Here is a 19,078-nt window from a genome sequence, read left to right as displayed (position 1 = left end):
AGCCCTCCGTAACCGTAGCGCTCACACTAGTCGGTTCAACCTCGACATGTTCCGGTCCACATTCGCTAGTCGGAGCCTTGCACTTGTGCTTCCGGCACCTCTCGTACGTTTGCGTTGGGAGAGGATCGGGGCAGGTGATCGATGTGGCGCAAAAGTCGTAACTTTCGGGGTCTCTGTGCGTTATCGTCCTCCATTGGCAATGGGATTGATCCCATGGTTCGAGGGGGTCGAGTATCTCGTTGCAGGGGAGGGGGGTCGGACAAGAGGGGGTGATTGTCTCGGTTGGGCAGAAGATGTTGTCGACTAATGTTGTCGACCAGACCTCCTCGGTGACTGTGCAGGGAACTCGCGGTGATGATGGCCCGGTACAGGGAAGTATGACTGCAGGGCAAGGGATGGGCCCTGCTGTTCTTGTCGCCGTGTAGCACGGTGGGCAGGAGAAGCTGTCGGATTTCTACGTCAGTGTTGAATCTCACTTAATTCAGCACGGTATTTTCCTACCAGTTGACAAGATGCCAAGCAGACGCCGCCGCAAGAAATCTGAACGACCTCATTCTGCCCTCCCAAGAGACACGTAAGGTGCTATAACAAGGACTTGGATCAGAAACTTTGCCAACTCGAATGGGTAAAACAGAGCCAAGTTCAGAATCTCCGCGATATTTTTTTTTCTCATCCAGTGTTTTCCTTCTCGGTTAACGGGCCGAAGGCCAGATAATGCACATTTGCTTTTAATATCAGAGGATCCCGGATAAACAGCTCCAACAAGCGGCTATGTGTGGAAAATAGCATCGACTCCACTTGCCACCCTTCAGACTCATATTCCCCAAGAGGGAGCGGACGTTCAATGTGCATAGAATGGCTTAAATAAAAATAACCTGTCAAGACTCCCAGTATTCCGTGTGTTGTAAAATATAGGTGTGACCCTTCATGCTACGGGGCGCGTGATACGGGGAGACCTCGTGGACGACCACCTCGCTACGTGAAGTCACTTCGCGAAAGAAAATAAGAGCAGGTAGGACCGCCGAATGTCATAAGATCGCCTCGTCCGCGACACAACCAGCGACTTCTTTCAAGGACACACACGGCAGTCGAGCGTGAGATATAGAGATTTGAGTAGTTGTTAAGGGTCTGATAATGGCTATGGGAGAGAACTACGCGTTCGATAGAGTAGGGAATTGAGAACAAAACAGAACGTTAGGATAAACTCGCATTCTCTGGAGATTCGTCATTTCGAAGGCCGTTAGAAGTGATTCTAAGTTTAATATCTCCTGATATGTTCATGATATCGAATTAACACTGGGTCACAATCGAGGGCCTACGTAGAAGCCGAGAGATCGGGACGCGTAGCTCAGGTTGTAGGTCTGCGGGAGGAGCTTGTGCCAGTGAGTCACAATGGGTTTTCTACGCAAGCCGAATGGCAGGACGGAGGACGATTTTTTCCTCTCTATATTCAAACTTCTTTTCCAGAACATAGACACCGCAAGCTGCAGAGAGGAGTGGCTTTCAACTCTCTTGATAAATGATCTTTCTTGTTCTACCTCGTGGTATAAATGGCATGTTCCCCACTCTCTACGCGGTTACACCGCCTGTACGCACTGCTATGCAGATTTCCAAATTCGAAGACAGGGGCCTCGGGAGCGTAGAGTTGGGAAACGAAGTAATCGAGAAATCGAGACCCCACACAACTAAAGCAGCTCTTCTTGTTGCACGAAGAGTTATAGGCACAGCAGAGAACACTCGAGGAGCTGAACATGCCACAGGACAGCTGCAACCTGAATTGCACACGGCCCATGGGGAAAAAAATTGGAAAAGGTAGTAGTGGATTTAGAACAACGGCGACAATGATTGGAGAAGTGTCAGATGCGGACAACTCAACAGCCCATCGCTACTAAGCTAGTGTCACCATCTTGATCTCCCGTGTCCTCGGTTCAGTCATCATTCTATACATTGCTCCGTGGACATATAATTCCCCTTGATACTTGAAGAACCCAAGCCGACCCTCCAAAGGCCGCAGCGCGTATGGCACTGGGCCACTTTCCAGTATCCACACTTCATCTCCGGGCCGCGTGTCCGCCAAGCAAATGCCGATCCACCCTTCCCGGGTACTGAAAACGGTACGATAGAGCATTACTTGTGTGGCCTGCTCGGTGAAGGGCTGCGGCGGGATCATGTATTCCGGGAAGGGTATTTCCCCCCTTGTAGCCGCAACCACGGTTTCGACGTGCGCCTCAAGTTCTTCCATTGTTGGCAGTAAAGGATGGGCACCAATTTTCCTCAAAATTTCAGTAACCTGCTCCCGCCTCTGGACCGACTGTGGTTTCTCCGGGTCGTTTGCGTTTATCCAGATCTGACCTAGGCCGGTTAGGAGCCAGCACTTAAAATCGACAATGAGACGATTAGTCTCACCGCCGGTCCCGCGGCTGAAGTTCATGAGCTCGTGGCAGGTCAATACGTGGATCAAGACCGTGACACGATCCTGTCCTCCGAGCTCATGTGGATACTTTTCGGGCATATCGGCCAGGACTTCTAGCGCTAGGACGCAGAGTGATATGGTCCGCGTTCGTGCATAAGGGTAGACCTTGGATATGCGGTCTAGCTTAAACCCTTGAGTCACGAGCTCATTATTGTCGGTAACTTTGGGATTGACGTTTCTTGGTGAGATTGCTGCCTTAGCGCCAGTTGTTGGTGACATCCCCGCTGAGAACGTGGTGTCCGCGTTTCCCATCGCAACACCAAAAATTCCTGTAGAAAGATCCGGGACCCACGACGGCAAGCCTTGATGCTTTCGCAGGAAGTTCGGCTCGACGAATGACAAGACCTCAAGCTTAGGTCTATTTTCCACGAGAGCCCTGGCGGCCAAGGTATACACCGCCACAGGGTCAGCCTCAAGGTCAACGGCAAATGGGAGGTCGACAGACTTTCCAAGTAAGTTCTGGAGGATGCCAAAAGTCGCCCACACCTTATCCTCAGCGAGAAAGCAACCTCGACGACGGACGGCCATGATCGCCGCCCACCACATGTACGCCCACCCGTTTTCGGCGGCACCCTTGGTAAGGTTTTGTTTCAGGTAGTTGACATCGGTTATCCCGTAACCTCTCACTATTTTGTCCGTAAATTCCGCCGGTAGATTGGCCTTTGCCGCACGTTCGATAATCTCAATCCACTGAAGACGGCTCAACAGAGTGGCAAAATCCACCATTGTCGGCCAGCTCAACTTGACGTTTGAGCACTGCGCTTCTAGTTTAACACTGAGGACAACCTCTTGAACGATCCACACCCGAAAGAACCACCTTCGAGATTGATAGAAGGCCCAGAAGCTCTCCCAGCTCTTGAGCCACGTTTCCAGTAGAGGCTTCAGACCCAGCGTGTTCTCCCAAAATCTAGGCTCCATGCAATTTGCCGAACGCAAGTGTTGAAGCCGTGACGGCGTGTCTTCTCTGAGAAACGCTTCAAGTCTCTGGAAAACGTCGTCGTGGAACCAACGGAAGGTCGATAGGTCTGTCATATCTGAGCCGAGCCAACCTAATACACGCGCGGCTGACGAGTATATTTCGCCCATCAACGGAATTTGTACTGCTTTTTCCGACAAATTATTCTGGTCGATACATAAAGCATCTATCCAAAAGTTCCGGGCCGACGAGAGATTTGTGTCCTCGGAGGATATACCGGAGAGGTATGTGATGAACCAGTCTGATAGATTTGCGGTAACGGTCAAAGTCGTGACATTTGTCGTGCAGAGGTCAACCATTTTGTGAGCCCCTAGATTGTTATCATCACTTCTCTTGAAAGTTTCGAATGCTTCAGGAGGAACCACAATGATCTCGGCCTTGTGGGGACTTATAAGGTCTGGTGCTGCCCTTAGGCTGTGGAACTCCTCAGTCGCCGAACCCCAGGTATAGGATAGAGCGGTGAAGTGATTTCTAGCTACCCCCAGGTCCATCTGGCATATATCAATATATACGCGATATGTCTGAGGATCAAAGTGCAGCAGTCTGACGAGTCGTATGTGGCATGCCGTCTGGAGAGGCTCGTAAACATAGTTTGGGTAGCTCTTACGAAAGCCGAGGCAGGATGCTGATCGCTTCAGGATCATGGTGAGGGTTTAACCGTACTATGAAAAGTGGAGGCGACTAACTTGATCGTCGTGATCGATTAGGGGACATGGGCCACTCCCGAGAAGGTGTTGAAACTGGGAGAGGGGAATCTTGATGAGGGGTTAACGTTCGAAGCTGAAAGCTGAAAGTCGAAGGTAGGGCGCAGCCTGGGCCGAGATGGAACTTCATCGAAGTATCAAGTGGTGTCAACAGCCAGGCTTGAGACAGACCATTACGCACTTCGGCGATGGAATAACTGGCCCAAACATCACACTTGCGCGCTTGTGATGGCCTGTTCGAAAATTCCCGGCCGTAGGCTTTTTTTTCCTTCCCCCCTTTCTTTGTCACAAAATGAGGACAAAGAGGTGAAAAAAATGGAGTGGGAAATGGGAATGAAAATCGATTATTTTTGTGGCTGGAGCACACGCGTTCTATCTCTTGCCCAATTGCTGCTTCTGAAAAGGATCAAAACCATGTCGCTCTTTTTTCCACTAAAAAAAAAAAAAAAATAATCTTGAAGCCGAAGCCTAGTGTGGAGGGACTTATTCCCTAGAAGATCGGGTCGGAATCCTCCGGCTGGATGGCCAGATCGCTTGAAGATGTCCAGCAGTCCAAGGTGAGCACCCGACGATATTTTCTTTCTTGCGTGTCTACTTGATTACTGTAACGTGGCAATCATCCGATCTTCCTTTCCTCAATGTAAAACTAAAGTATGCTCCTGTGAACGCCCACTCTCAAAACGCCATCGGCCACGCGAACGCCGAGAACCTACACCGACGAAGCCACGTACATATTACCCTGAAAGCAAATGCCTCGCGTATATCCGCCTTACAAAAACATATTCCTCTGCTCAACATCCTTTCTCGACCGTCCAGGAGCCGTATAGTCAACGCCAATCACGCTGTCCAAGTCCTTCTCAAACGTTGCCTGAATCTTAGTAACCTGCTGCATCTGAGCGAGATCGATCCGAACATTGTCAAAGGCAGAGAGACTCTCGGCCGCCTTAATAACGTTCTTGATCTGGCGTCCGTTCAGGTCATGCTCAGCCAGCGTGGCGATACCGGCCTCGTCGATGTCCACACCGCCTGGCACCCGCTTGCAGAAGTTCCGCCAGATCTCGGCGCGCGAATCAACGCTGAGGTCCGTGTAGCGGATGGGGATGTGGATACGCGACTTGAAGGCATCGTCGAAGGTCGTCACACGGTTCGTGGTCAGGAACAGGATGCCGCTGTAGTACTCCAACACGCGGAGGAAGACGCTGACCATGGCGTTGCGGTGTAGGTCGTGAAGGGAGCGGCGCTCGAGGAAGACGTCTGCCTCGTCGATCAGTAGCACGGCGCGCCAGGTGGCCGCCATGTCCATGATGTCTGTTAATTGCCTATCGAGGTCGATGCTAGAGGTTCCCACTATAGCGAGCTGGTTAATCGTTGTGATACTAAAAACAGGAGAAGAATCGAGGATATAGCTCAGGGGAAAACTTACAATCTCCAGAAGATACCATGTATAGAGGTCGCTTCACATACTCGGCCACACATTCAGCGGTCAACGTCTTTCCAACACCAGGAGGTCCATGGAGAACGCAGACGAGGCCTTGACCCTTGCCCTTGACGATGTCATCAAAAGACTCACGCTCCCGGCTGTGGACGGAAACAAGAGCCTGCATGGTCTTCTTAACGGACGGGTCGAGCACCAAGCTATCGAAGCAGTCAGAGTTCCACCGGATAGGCTCGAGCAGCTCGACGGAAAACTCGAGGAACTTCTTCACCGAGAACGAGTAGCCCCGCACCCTCGGATTCGCGAGGAGCGCCTCCTCATCCGAGAGCTTCCTGTCTTCCTCGTCCGTACGGTCTTCGAACTTGAGGACGTTAAACGATCCGTTGGCCTCGAGGCGGTGGTGAGTCTTGCAATCGATCATGACACGGCCGTTGACGCTGAACCGGACGTACCCGCCGTTGAAGCCCAACTTAAAGGCGATGCCGTCGTACTGAAGGAAGTGCTGTCCGACGTAGCGCTCGAACTTCCTTCCCCGCTCCAGCAGTTTCTTTCGAGCCTCTGGGGCGTCGTCGGTGAGGTCCAGAGGCATGACGCTGAGCTCGCTGAGCTGCTGGCTGCCGTGGTACTTCCGGATGAATCCGCTGATCCTCCGAGTGCCCAAGGTCTCGCCGTCATAGTCGACATACTCCATCGACAAGTTCATTCCCTGTTCGCTGTTGTCGTCGTCATCATCATCATACCAAGTCTGCCGAACGCGGAATGCGCGGTCCTCGCCGTGGAGCTTCATGTAGGCAATTGTGCCGGGAGGGAAGAGAGTCCACAATTTATCATACGACATGGACTTGAGGTCGCCGGACAGGCACCTCTCCGAAGCGTTGATCTCCTGCTCGAAGCGCTTCTTGATCCAGTCAACGAGCATGTCAAGCTGTGCGCGGGACTCCGCATCGTCCTTGAAACGCTTGGCGCCTTCGGACTCGATCTGCTTCCTGTAGTGGAAGAGCGAGTGGTACGGCGCCTCGATCCTCACATCGGTTTCGTCAATGGGGTCACCAGGGTAGTCCCCAATGACATCGCGTAGCAGATCCCGAAGGGGCTGGGGATTGACGTAGAGCTGGGTAGAATCGAGGTCACCGTCCGAGTCGTAGTGCTTCACCAAGCAAAAAGCAAACAGCCGCCACCAGTCCTTCTTCTCGCCGCTTTTCTTCACCTCGACGACCTTACGCTCGCAGAAGTACTGGTTGTCCTCTTCATCGTAGCGGCTGTCGAGATGCTTGATCTCGCATTTTACGGGCTTGTTCTCGTTCGAGTCATCCTCGCTTTTATCAATTTTCTTCTCGGGCTTCTTCTCTATCTTCTTAGCCTCGAAGCCTGGGCGATGATTTTCGTTAGCCTCGGTGCCAGGATTGAGTATCTGTGATGACCACACTTACGCAAGAGCGTCCCAAGAGGGAGCATGAACTTCGAGAGGAGCGTGTGGGCCATGGTGGCGCACGGGTGTGATGGTCCCGCGATGGCAGGACACTTTTTCTTGGATACGAAAGTTGGGTGTTGATGAAGAGAAGGAGGGGCTGGTCAAGTATGGAAAGGTATCCGGGTGACCAGAGATGAGAAAGCCGTGGGGTTGAAATTTTCTCAGTGCCTTCTCAAACGAGACAATCAATTGGAATGGGATGTCAATAAATATTCCAGATTCTGGTGTCAAGTGCAGGGCCTCTGAGGCGAATCCGACTCATTTTCAGCCGCATGGAGGCATCCGGCGCAGGCAGCAATGCGGAGCGGGGCAACGCCGCCGTCGCTCCTTCCCCCGCATAATCTCTGCCTAGAAGTCTGCAGTGAGATGGGGTATTTCATGTGAGTCAGGGGCCTCAGGGTCCCTCGTAAGAAGACCAGGCTGGGCCAAGGCAAGTGCTATTGGTGAGATCGGTACACCGCCCGCTGCCTAAATCGGACCAGGATCGGGGGCTTGCAGTTCGGCATGATTCACCGGTGGTGGACGTCAAACTCTAAGTGGACAAGACAATTCCAGGCAGAAATGTCATGATATGGCCCGTTCCTGCCACTAGTGCGCCGGTACTGCGCCTCACTCGGGTCGGCGCTCAGCCACTGAGCACTGAAGGGGGCCAAGTATTATACACTTCGGCTCGTAACTGTTTCCTCCCAAAACTCAATGCTCGCTGAAATAAAATAAACAAAACTTAAAAGAGAAAACAATCTCAAGATATACCAATTTGCCCTACCAGCTTCATCAAGTCTTCTCTTATTATTATAATACTTATCTTTGCGTTTTTATAGATATACTTCATCAGAAAATGTGGGGTACGGGCGGGACCGCAGCGCGCACTGTGACACGGGACTTGCCGTCAGGATGACTCAGCTGTGGAGCCCAGCCGGAACACAGTCAGAAATGGGCCTCGCGCAGCACAGCACACAAGTCAGTCCTAGGGCAAGTTGAACTCTTGGGCAGTAATTGAGTTTGGTTGAGCACATACTTTTTTCGTGACACTGGTCTTTCCTCGAGCTATACACAGTATATCCTTACACGGTATAAATCCTGCCGTCGACGGGCACCTTCTCGTGCCGGAATGCTAGACTGTTATGGAGGCCAGCACTTACTTTTACGCGCTCCCGTGCTGCCCAAGTCTGTTCCAAGTCATTCCTGAAACGCGCGACCTGCGAGAACTTGACCAGATCCCAGCGCCGCTGCAGCTCGGACCGGATCAAGTCAATATGCTCCGCAGAACTCATAAAGAAGCCCAACGTGTACGTAGGCCAGTTCCCCATGTAGCAACTGGCCCATCCGTCGTCGTTGCGGCGTGCCTCCAGGATCTGCACCGCCTTGGCCACCTGCCAGCAATCGCTCGGCATGGCCATGGGCAGACCGTCGGCAACATCAACCTCCAGTGAAAGCTGCTCGAACATGACCGACGCAATGACGGCGAAAAGGTAAAGCGCGTCGCGGTAGTAGCTCTGCTGGCGGTTCTTGACGGCATCACCTGGGAATAGCTCGACGTCCAGCTCGCGATTGCAGAGGAGCGCTGCCTCCCACATCTCAACCTCGCCGCGCAACTGGTCAATGGTGTCCTGGTCACGTCGGAAGGGACATTGAAGTTGCTGCTTAAGGGAAAGGGTGAGCCGGAATAGCGACACGGGTACGCCGAGCACGGGGCTGTTGACACTGCGCGGCTGGTCCGGGAAGAACGTAGAGCGCTCGAGCAGGTCCTCGGCGCGGAACCAGAACTCGGCATTGAACTCATAGTCAAGGCCTACGGGGTCCAACCACAGCCCGGTTGTCGCCAAGAAGATTTGGTAGAGGAGGCTCTCGATGGCCAGCCTGTCGAAGAGGCGCTTGATCTGGATCTGGCCCTCGAGGAGGCGCATGGTCAGGATGCGCGTGGCGGCGTTGACGTGTCGCGGGATATCACTGTAGGTGCCTCTGCCCATACACTATCGACACGCGCGCATTAGCATGACAAAATGTCTTCGATCAGCCGGAAGATTCCGGGAAGGACTGTAGACAAGACATACGCCGTGGAGGTACAGTAGCATCACTGACATCAATATGCCATTGTGGTTTTGCAGCTCGTGCCCCGCCGTCTCTAGCAGGCGTGACAGGTCCTTGAGCGAGTTGGAGTAGTACGTTAGAGCAAGCTCCTGCATGGTGGATGACGTGTCGATGAAGTGGATGTGCGATGCTGCGTTGGCCAACAGCGAGTAATACAGGCTCTTGTGGCGCGTCATCAGTTCCTGGATCTCGATGATCCACCCGTTGTAGAAACCCGGGTGCCCGTTGGGTAACAGCAACAGCCCGTAGTAGCGCTCGATGAAGTGCCGCGAGATGACCATCTCCAAGTCGCGCGAGATGACGCCGTGCGCCGCGCCGGCTTCGGTAAGCAGGCGCAGCTCAAGCGGTACCGAAAGTGGGTGGCCGCCCCCGGCGACGCTACGGGTCGCGAGGTGCTTCGAGGAGGCCTTCTTGATCTGGTGTCGCGAACGCTCGTGCGAGGCGAAGCGCCGGTCCAGTAGGTCCGCCGACGACGGCCACATGCATTCACGGCCGGCGCGGGCGCAATATCCGCATTCGGGCACCTTCTCGTCACATTTCTTGTGGCGCCGCCGACCTGAGAATGCAAGGTTAGAGACGGCGGGCGGAGGATGAGTAAGGGGATGTTCTACGGACATGGGAGGCACCCTGTCTTGGTGCGAAGCCTCGCTTTTGATGTACTGTTCGTGGACATAATGGTATCAAGTATTATAGCCGAAGAGTTCAGTAGAAGAGTTCTCCACACTTTGCATCTCTCTTTTTGGGGGGTTGTGGGTTGTTGGAGGGGGTAAAATGGTAAGGCTTAGACAGGGCCCGGGGGGCAGTGGTTTGACCGGGAAAGGGTTGGAGGGTTGGTCGATGGGCCAGGTCGAGCTATTTACGTTTGCAATCCAGCTGGATGGCGCTTCTCCACTCCTCCTTGGCGCAACGATGCTAGCCTACTTCGTAGTTAATCACACCAGACAACTGGAGAAGGCCATCCCATCCAGGATTTGGGGTTTCGCCGAGCCTTTTTCTAGGCCTACCCCGCGTCGGACTTGACCTTCGCTTACAATTCCCCATTCCGGGGATGGTTGTCAAGTGCGGGGGACTTCTAACCAAATCGGGTGTCTGCTTCCCATCTGAATTATATAGAAAGGTGTAGAAAAGTGACTCTAATTCCACAGACCTTATTAATCTCCCATTATCATTAGTTACGAAGTACACGACGGTACTATATTAATCCCCCGGGCTGATGTCTCACTGAGATTGCACAGGCAGAGCAAGACATTCAGAAACTTACAGGCCGCCTGGTGTCATGAGAAATTGATGCGCATCACTACAACAAGCAGTTGCTAGGCGAACCTAAGCCGTTGGAAAATACGTAATTTAACACTCTAAGAAGCGAACCCAGTCTGGCCAAATTGAACTGGAAAGAGAGGCTCAACTACGTAATACCCATCGCCTTCCTGGTCGATTCGGCTTCACCTCGCCAAGTTTAGGGGCTCTCCCACGTGGCCCTGTCCTCGTTGACCACCTTATGATACTTGCTGGCACTACGAACTCGAAGGGACTTTCCATACTTAATCATGGCGAAGAAGACACAGGAGGCAGCCATGCCAACAAAAGCAGCCGAGATAAAACAGTTTTGTGTACCAAGGTTTGTCAACCACGGTGTGATACTAGCGGGTCTTGTCAGTCTCTGAAACTATTTATCCCACTGCACTGCACGAAGGAGAAACCTACCCGTAGCCCATAGCAAAAGACATAGTATTGCGCACAAGAATGACGGTGACGAGCGCATCGGCTCGGATGTCGTGGTAGCTGTCAATCAGGTAGTTGATACTCAGCGTGACGCCGACGGCAAAGGCGAACGCGACACAACCCATGGCGAACGTGAGGCCGAACCAGTGCACGCCCCGGGACGCCCCAACGCCCCACAAGATCAGCGCACCCGGCACCACGAAGACGCAGACGACAAATGGCCACAGGCGATGCTCGGCCTCCATGATACCGCTATTGCGGCGCGCCAGCTTAATGGTGAGCCAGTCGCTGAACCGGCCGGAGAAGAGCGAGCCGACGACAGTGCCCACACAGCAGGCGACGTAGCTGAGGCCGACCATGGAGGGTGAGAAGTTGTAAGGCTCTCTAGACAGCACGATGGAGGCTGTGGCGTTGAGCACGTTAAACCAGATGATGTAGGAGCCGTAAGAGAAGCCCGCGTAAAAAATGACCGGCCAGCTAAGGAATTGCAAGCTGCGTAGGGCTCGCCGGAATACATTCTGGCCTGGCGACGGCTGCCAAAGTGACATCTTTTGGAAGAATGTCCGCGCTGGTGGGTATTCCTCGCTGGTCTCGGCCAAACGCGGTGCGGTCTCCGAATGCTCGGCGTTGGTGGCTTTTTCGTCAGCAGATGATCCACCAGGAGCCATTTTGGTCTCAGTGTCGGATGCTGCTGACGGTGCCTTCCTGTTGTAATTGGTTTCCTCCATAAAGAATAGCAGGATGAGCAAGGTGCCGCCGAGAAAGATGGCTGGCCAGTAGAAGACCCACTGCCATCCCTGGTACTGGGCGATGAAGCCGCAGATGATGGGTGCAAAGTAGTTGCTACCCAAGAGGGATAGAGTGTACAAGCCCATGTAAGTGCCACGCTCGTGGGTGAAATACTAGAGGGAAGGATAAGCTTTGGGGGGCGCCTGAAAGCTGATGGACGTGGAACCAAGGGGCACTTACTATGTCGGTGATGGAGATCTCTGGAAGGGCTTCGATGGGCGCCAGAAGGAACCCCTGTATGATACATTTTGCAATCCATTCTCCGTTGCTCTTGACGTACGCGCTGCAATACTTTGGTGAGCTTTTCTCTCAGGAGACCATGGATCGGGGTTTGGTTCAATAACACTTACCTCCACACGCTCACTCCCTAGAGACGCAGATGTGACATATCTGGTCAGCTTGGTTTGGAATTATGCGGCTTGCCTAGATATAACTCACAATTCCTCCCACAGTAGAGATGATGTATGCCAAACGCTTGCCGTATCGCTGCGAGAAGGGCTGCCAGAAGAGAAGTCCCCATCCCAGGAAGAGGAACATGAAACCGGTGCCCTCATTGAGCGTGCCGATCGAGACTCCGGACGCCTTGGACAGCGGAACAATGACGGAGTATACCGTGGAAACTGAGATGCCCACAAACCAAGTGTATCTATCATACTTATCGTTAGCTGCTGCTCCTTGACTCGCAAAAACTGGATTGATGAGGCTGTATAGCAGTGTATCACACTTACAAGTTCTGGCAGATCAGGTTGAGAAGCTTGCGGCGGGGAGACCAGTTGAGGGGATCATTGGGGTCATTGGAAGGGGCCGGGTCGAGAACAATATCCGCGTGGCCGCCAGCATGGCGTGCTCGCATGGAATGATCCAAGTCTACAAGGTGGACGGTGCCGGGTATGGCCTCGGGCCCAGGCATGTTCTCCAAAGCAGCAGCCATATGGATATAGAGTATAGACAAGAAGCAGGGTGTGCACAAGAAAGTCGGGAATATGATAAAGGAAGAATATCGTGGGAAAGCGACATGGGAGATTTGGGGAAATCCGGGGTCACCCAGGCCTTTTTAAAACTTTCATCTGAAGATGCAGGGGCTGCGTGCAGAACTTTTTAAGAAGTATCAAATCTCGCTGCCCGTCAAATCATAATATGAGAGTCGTAAATCTTGGGGATCTTACGAATCGACTCGAATCCGTGCTGCCGTCATGATAGCTGGCGAAGGGTTCAATCGAGAACTATCGATATTTGTGCCTGCTACGCATTGTCCGGGGTAAGACCCCGGTCTCTAGCCAATGCCCTTTATTACCGACTGGTTGGAAACTCCGGGGGTGGTGCGCATGGGCCTGATGGCGTGTGGAGGCTTGGCGAGCCATGCGATGGGAGGTGGCATCGGTGATTGACATCTGGAGTCGTAAATGGACATCATTGGTCGTCCACTCGTCTCCGCACTTTTCGACTCCAGAATCCAGATATCAATCACCGATGCCACCACCCATCATTCGGATCTTGGCAGAGCTCCGGCATACCGCTGGGAAGTTGTCGGAAGCGGCCAATTAAGTGTTTTTACGACTATCGGGAGAGATTCCCTAACTTCCCTTACTCCGTGATGCCATCTCCAGTGCCCCACGCCGAGAACGGCATTTTCGGAAGTCGGCGAGTTCGGGATTTCTGCATCGCCTACCTCATGGTCCTGCTTTTGGCATGTCATAAAAAGAGAGGTTTCCCCATCCCCTTTACTCGAATTTGCCTGCAGACCAGACTTCATTCGATTCAATCCATTAAATCCTATTTCCTAGTCTTCTCCTGCACCTCTTTATTTTAGACCCCGTCTCTTTCTACCCTCATAAGGCATAAAGCCGTCCTACCGTGTCGCAATGGTCACCGCTGCTCTTCCCGTCATCCAGCCTAAGGGCGTACCCCCCGGAACCAAGGAGTACGAGGCCAGGCGTGCTGAGATTCTCGGAGCCTTCGCGGAAAGGGTCCCCCAGGAGCTCCGCCTCCCACAGGATCTCATCAACAACCCTCCCACTGACGTTTCCGGCATCCCCGCGTCTTGTGGTCTTCTGTCCACCCAGGAGCTCGAGATCACCGAGAAGTATGATGCCTTGGGTCTGGCTGAGGCTGTCGCCAACCGCAAGTACACGGCGGTCGCTGTGGCTACCGCCTTCGCCAAACGCGCAATAATTGCCCACCAGCTTACCTGCTGCCTGACCGAATGGTTTCTTGATGAGGCTATCACTCAGGCAAAACAGCTCGATTCCTACCTGGCCAAGCATGGCAAGACTGTTGGGCCCCTGCATGGTGTGCCTATCAGTATTAAGGTTCACATACCTATTGCCGGAACATGGTCAGTGCAGAGCTGCCTAGCGACATTGGTCAAGGATAAGGAGGACTGCCATATGACTTCCATCCTGCGATCCCTTGGTGCTGTCTTCTACTGCAAGACAAACCAGCCGCAGACTATCATGCACCTCGAGAGCGACTCTCTTTGGGGCCGCGTTCTCAATCCCTTCAATATCAACTTGTCTGCTGGTGGCTCTACCGGCGGTGAGGCTGCCCTAATTGCCCTTAAGGGTTCTGTTCTCGGGGTTGGAACCGATATTGGCGGAAGCATCCGTGGGCCATCCGCATTTAGTGGTATCTACGGCTTTAAGCCTACCTCCTATACCCTACCTATGCGTGGTTTCCTTGCTGCTCCTTTCTCTGCTGAGCTCAACGTTCTATGCTCTACTGGGCCCATGTGCCGCAGCCTACGCGATATGGACCTATTCATGCGCTGCATCCTCTCCGCCAAGCCACACCTACTTGACCCGCGGCTAGTACCTATCCCCTGGACCGGCCTTGCTACGCCTACACCTCCTGGTCGCACCCTCAAGGTCGGCATCATCGAGCATGACGGCTTCATCGACCCACAGCCGCCTGTCAAGCGTGCTGTAGCTTGGGCGCGCCAGCTGCTCTCGGACCCGCGACATGCATCCGCTATTGAAGTTAAAGACTTCCGGCCGTATGATGCAGCGGCTGCGTGGGCGATGATTCGTCGCATGTACTGGCCGGACGGTGGTAGCACAGTCAAGGCTGCTATTCAGTCAACTGGCGAGCCCGTGTTCCCCCTCAGTGATTGGATATGGAAGGATGAGGAGCCGGCTGGGATGCAGACTGCCGAGGCTGTGAATCAGATGCGGCGGGAGCGAGACGAGTTTCGATGCGACTTTGCAGCGAGCTGGCAGGCGCAGGATGTGGATGTGGTAATCGGCCCAGCCTTTGTGGGCCCGGCCAGCGCGCATGACACGGCTTTCTATTGGACGTATACCTCGCTATACAACTTTGTCGACTATCCGGGTGTCGTCGTGCCGACGCCGATTAAGGCTGAAGGTGGCGAAAAGTATGCGTCCGATTACACGCCTCTTAGCGACGCATGCAAACACGTGAAGCAGCTGTGGGAGGAGGGCGACTTCACAGGTGCGCCTGTAAACCTGCAAATCGTGGCCCGAAAGTATCACGATAACGAGCTGTTTGGCGCTCTAGCTCTTCTCAAAGATATTCTGAACCTGCAGTCGCTTTAGATAGATCTATTAAAATAACTGTTCCTGGTTTGTATGGGTATCAATAAGACAAAAGTCAATGCCCCCAAGGACACATTCGAAAGAAAGAACTCGCTACATCCCCAGGTCCTTGTTCTAGTGACCGGGCCCAGGGCCACCTGGGTGATAAGCACGTCGTGGAGGACATGGCTGTTGAGTAAACTCCCCATAATTCACAGCGCCCCACACTACTAGATCCCGAGTAAAGCAACAAGGGCCTGGTGCCCACTTTGGCATACTTCCTGAATCCTGATACGCATACCGAGGTAGCTCAACCATTTTATTACTTGGCCTCTCCTTTACCCAGGGGCACCGACTCGCTCCCCGGCATCGAGATCAGAAGACTCCACTCAAGTCAGGCAGTCTAGAGACATCGGCACCGGAGCTGTGGGGCAATTACCTTCCGGGAAGGTTCGAGTACCTCTTATGACATCCCTGATTTCGAAGCGTAGCGGACTAGAGGACTATAACCAGACGATTTTTTTCTCTTTTCTCTTTTTTTTTCTCTTTTTTAAAAAATAAAATAAAATGGGAATATGATTTAAATAGTTCGTCTTCGCTTTATTAGTAGCGAAGAAATAGGAGACTTTCGTCGACCTTTTTCAACCTACGGACACGGCATCCAACGGATACGATCTTTAATTTCCACGACTTGGCCGACCCATCGCAACGGCGGTTGCTAATAACACTCTCTTCAGCGGGAATGCCAGCCCGACAGACTATCCCAGCATCCCAGCAACCAGAGCAACCAGAGCTACTAGAGAATTACAATGGAATCTTATCTCACTTGAACTGCACCATCTGTTCCACCCCCTCAATAGGCTCAATCCACTCTAGCTTGCGGCTCGTCCACAACTCCGTATCGGGCTTCTTCTTTATATTATTTCCATCGATTGTCCCAACCTGAACAAGGTAGAAAGGCTTGAGCATGTCTGCCTCGCCCTCCTTGACCAAAACGGTCCCACAGTCTGGGCAGAAGCGATAATCTACCTTCATCCCGCTCTCTTGTATGAAGCTGTTGGACTTAGGCGAGCCGGACGTCCATTCGAAGTTTTCGCGTGGCACGAAGAAGTTGTAGGTGAATGCGCTCCCGGTAAGCTTTTGGCATTCACGGCAGTGGCAGATGGCCTGTACAATAGTCAGCTATGCTCAGCTCCATAGACGTGATGTCTGGGAAAACTGACCGTCGTCGTCGGTTCACCAGTATAGGTGTAGGTGACCTTCTTACAGACACAGCTACCGGAGGTTGACGCCATGTTTTCAGAAAGGAGTTGACGGTTTTTAATTTCGAATTACCCGTGCGAAGGGATGAATGTAATCTAATTACCCATGGTTGGAAGAGGCAAGGCACTGAGATATATATAGTTGTCACAGTCCAGGATGAGATGACTATCCGTAGTCTAGGCATTTGAGATCGGAATCACATGTGGGAGCACACCACTTCGCATCTGTATCTATCCTCATGTCGCCCGTGTGATGCATGTACTCGGCGTCACTTATAATCCAACTTCAGTTCGGTTTGCCTCGTGAAGTGACTAGGCTCGAAGTAGTAGGTTGACCATCGAGCTTGTCATTGATCAAGTACCTTGCAGGAGGCCTACCCAACGCAGCAAGAAAGTTTTCGTTTCAACAAATATTGACGTAATTATGTTAATATATTATCATGAATTTTGGGACAAATGTGAAGACACCACCCCGGCCATCCCCACGCTATAACATGAAGCTTAAACCCATTAGTACGAAACCTTGATTATGCTTGGATCGCTCCGTCGAACTAAGCCTACTTTAACTGACGTTCTACTGTGAAAATAGCACCAACTCCTATTTGTCGGAGACGCTTAGAGCTGACCCTTGACACTATCCCTTCTTGAAGCTTATTCTTAGGGGGCTTTGATTGCCTACACACTTAGACTGGCGGTCAAACAGCCGACGACCTACTTGGTAAGGTCGCAGTCCTATGTCCATGCTGCAGTGACCGATACCAACTTAGCTCTTCCGAGTCAGCTTTCTATCACAAGGTACCATGGACGTTCACGCGCCATTTCACTGTATCAATGGTCCTCCAGTCGTAACATCCGAACTGATTAAACTTTGGAACAGCTTAGAGTCGCCCATTTGCCAACACCTGCTGTGCAGCTCACAACTCCCCGGCCGTAATATGGATTGGAACTATTACGATTTACTGTTATGCCCTGCAGATCTGTTCATCGAGGGTGGCATTCGGAACGTACGCATAATCTGTCAGAACCACCACTCTAGAATCATTGATGGCAAGGTCTTGGGGTCGCATCCGCATTATTTCACAGACTATTCGCTTGTCATCCGTGGGCCAGAGGGGATAGATAGTTGGGATGTACAACTCTAGATCTACCGCCGCCTAGGTACTTGCCACACTCCATATGACCGCATTTGGCGCACCTACTTGCCTAAGGGATGAAATGAAGACGACGTCAATCGGGAACCTGGTGATGGTGCGGCTCGTCGCGTGCGGCATGAGGGCGATCAAGAAGCATGGCCATTTGCAGGCAAGGATCTCTCACCGGTTTACAATAGCCAGGATATGCAGCGACTCGGTGAATAAGAATTATTTTTGCAGTAAATTACTCCATCTGTACTCTCCTACTACTGTATGTACCCTACGGCTTACTTCTTACGCCATCCTTGCATCTACACAGCCTCCTCGTAATAGCATCAAAATATGGAAGGCGGTCCGTCCATTTCATCATGGACGCCCCCAAGGAGAGACTGAGCTGTATGGGAGGGACGAGTACAACGAATCCTGGCCTCCGGTCGAGCCGGAGCGGGGCTGGAAAGATTAGCGTTGGAATGGCTTCGTTGGATGAATCCGTCTCCCTCCATCTAGCCAACGGTGGAAAAATGAGCCGGCTCCTATGGTGACACTCTCAGTGTCTTCTTTCATCAACATCGCCGATACACTCTCTTTTGCCATCGGCATGTGGAGTGTGCGGCAAGCCTGTGGCGGGCCAATTTGGTCCTCCGTGGGAAGTGAATTGAATGTATTAATTATCTTGAAGTTTGAATTCTTGTTGTCTCCGTGGGGTCTCAGCCATAGTAATGCCCTATTTGCGAGATACCGCGCTGAGACCGGACGGCGGATGTGGTTGCCAAAGTTTCCAAAAGAGGGGAATGTCGAAAGACCTCTACAATCCTGAAAGGGCATTCTAGATTCTCATGGCCCCATTTGGGACCTCTCTCCGCGAGTGCCTCTATGACTTGATAGGTTAGGTCAACTGCTACCCCGCAGAGAGCATACGCCAGCGCCAGCCACGTGTTGGTTGGGGGATCGGGGGACGCTAACGCCTTACGAAGGACAGGATAATGCATACAGTACACTACGGAGTAATTAAAATCCGGTGCCTCCACCCAGTGCCCATTCGACCGGTGCGCGTCCATCGACAGTTGCGGATCCGCACGCGCGCACATGCAGTGAGCGGGTAGAAACTTGGCGATCAAGTGGGGACTAAGATGCTGATTGGGCGGTCCTATGGGAAAGCGGAAAGGAGAAAGTGGATCGTCTTTTATCCCAATACGGAGCGAATGGGCTTTGCGGTGACATCTTGTCGCAATAGAGATGATACTGATGCAGATCAGAAAAACAGTGGGATTGTTTACCCTCCTCATCTACGCTGGGATAATGGAGAGCATCGATCGGGTTTGCGTCTCTATTATCGCCGTAGGTCGCTTAGCGAGAGAAACGCTCGTGGTTGAGTGGTATGCGCTAGGATCTCCTACGGAGAAGATTTACACGGGACATTCTAATATTCTGATGTAACATATGCCCCCAGGTGTTGGCCTGTTCAATACAACCCGATTGGCGTGAGCGGTTG

General features: G+C 52.5%; 3 protein-coding genes and 2 pseudogenes across 3 annotated transcripts; 1 reads left to right on the top strand and 4 right to left on the bottom strand.

Annotated features, from left to right (window-relative positions):
• Window positions 1-1,888: 1,888 nt before the first annotated feature.
• SAPIO_CDS6886 lies at window positions 1,889-4,093 on the bottom strand (annotated as a pseudogene; the record flags this gene model as incomplete).
• An 829-nt stretch (window positions 4,094-4,922) lies between these two features.
• SAPIO_CDS6885 (uncharacterized protein) lies at window positions 4,923-7,070 on the bottom strand (the record flags this gene model as incomplete). Its single annotated transcript, XM_016788868.1, has 3 exons — window positions 4,923-5,500; window positions 5,577-6,956; window positions 7,019-7,070. 3 exons carry the CDS (start codon window positions 7,068-7,070, stop codon window positions 4,923-4,925), a joined length of 2,010 nt encoding a protein of 669 aa, XP_016641505.1.
• Window positions 7,071-8,123: 1,053 nt separating this feature from the next.
• On the bottom strand, window positions 8,124-12,592 carry SAPIO_CDS6884 (uncharacterized protein; the record flags this gene model as incomplete). Its single annotated transcript, XM_016788867.1, has 8 exons — window positions 8,124-9,032; window positions 9,114-9,809; window positions 10,412-10,418; window positions 10,855-11,774; window positions 11,842-11,944; window positions 12,012-12,028; window positions 12,100-12,307; window positions 12,390-12,592. 8 exons carry the CDS (start codon window positions 12,590-12,592, stop codon window positions 8,124-8,126), a joined length of 3,063 nt encoding a protein of 1,020 aa, XP_016641504.1.
• Window positions 12,593-13,523: 931 nt separating this feature from the next.
• SAPIO_CDS6883 lies at window positions 13,524-15,212 on the top strand (annotated as a pseudogene; the record flags this gene model as incomplete).
• Window positions 15,213-16,013: 801 nt separating this feature from the next.
• Window positions 16,014-16,486, bottom strand: SAPIO_CDS6882 (uncharacterized protein; the record flags this gene model as incomplete). The annotated part of the gene is made up of 2 exons (XM_016788866.1): window positions 16,014-16,358; window positions 16,415-16,486. 2 exons carry the CDS (start codon window positions 16,484-16,486, stop codon window positions 16,014-16,016), a joined length of 417 nt encoding a protein of 138 aa, XP_016641503.1.
• Window positions 16,487-19,078: the final 2,592 nt, after the last annotated feature.

The sequence above is a fragment of the Scedosporium apiospermum genome (assembly GCF_000732125.1).
Source record: "Scedosporium apiospermum strain IHEM 14462 chromosome Unknown SEQ_SAPIO_0108, whole genome shotgun sequence".
Classification (NCBI taxonomy): Eukaryota; Fungi; Ascomycota; class Sordariomycetes; order Microascales; family Microascaceae; genus Scedosporium; species Scedosporium apiospermum.
This window is presented reverse-complemented; position numbering and strand designations above follow the sequence as displayed.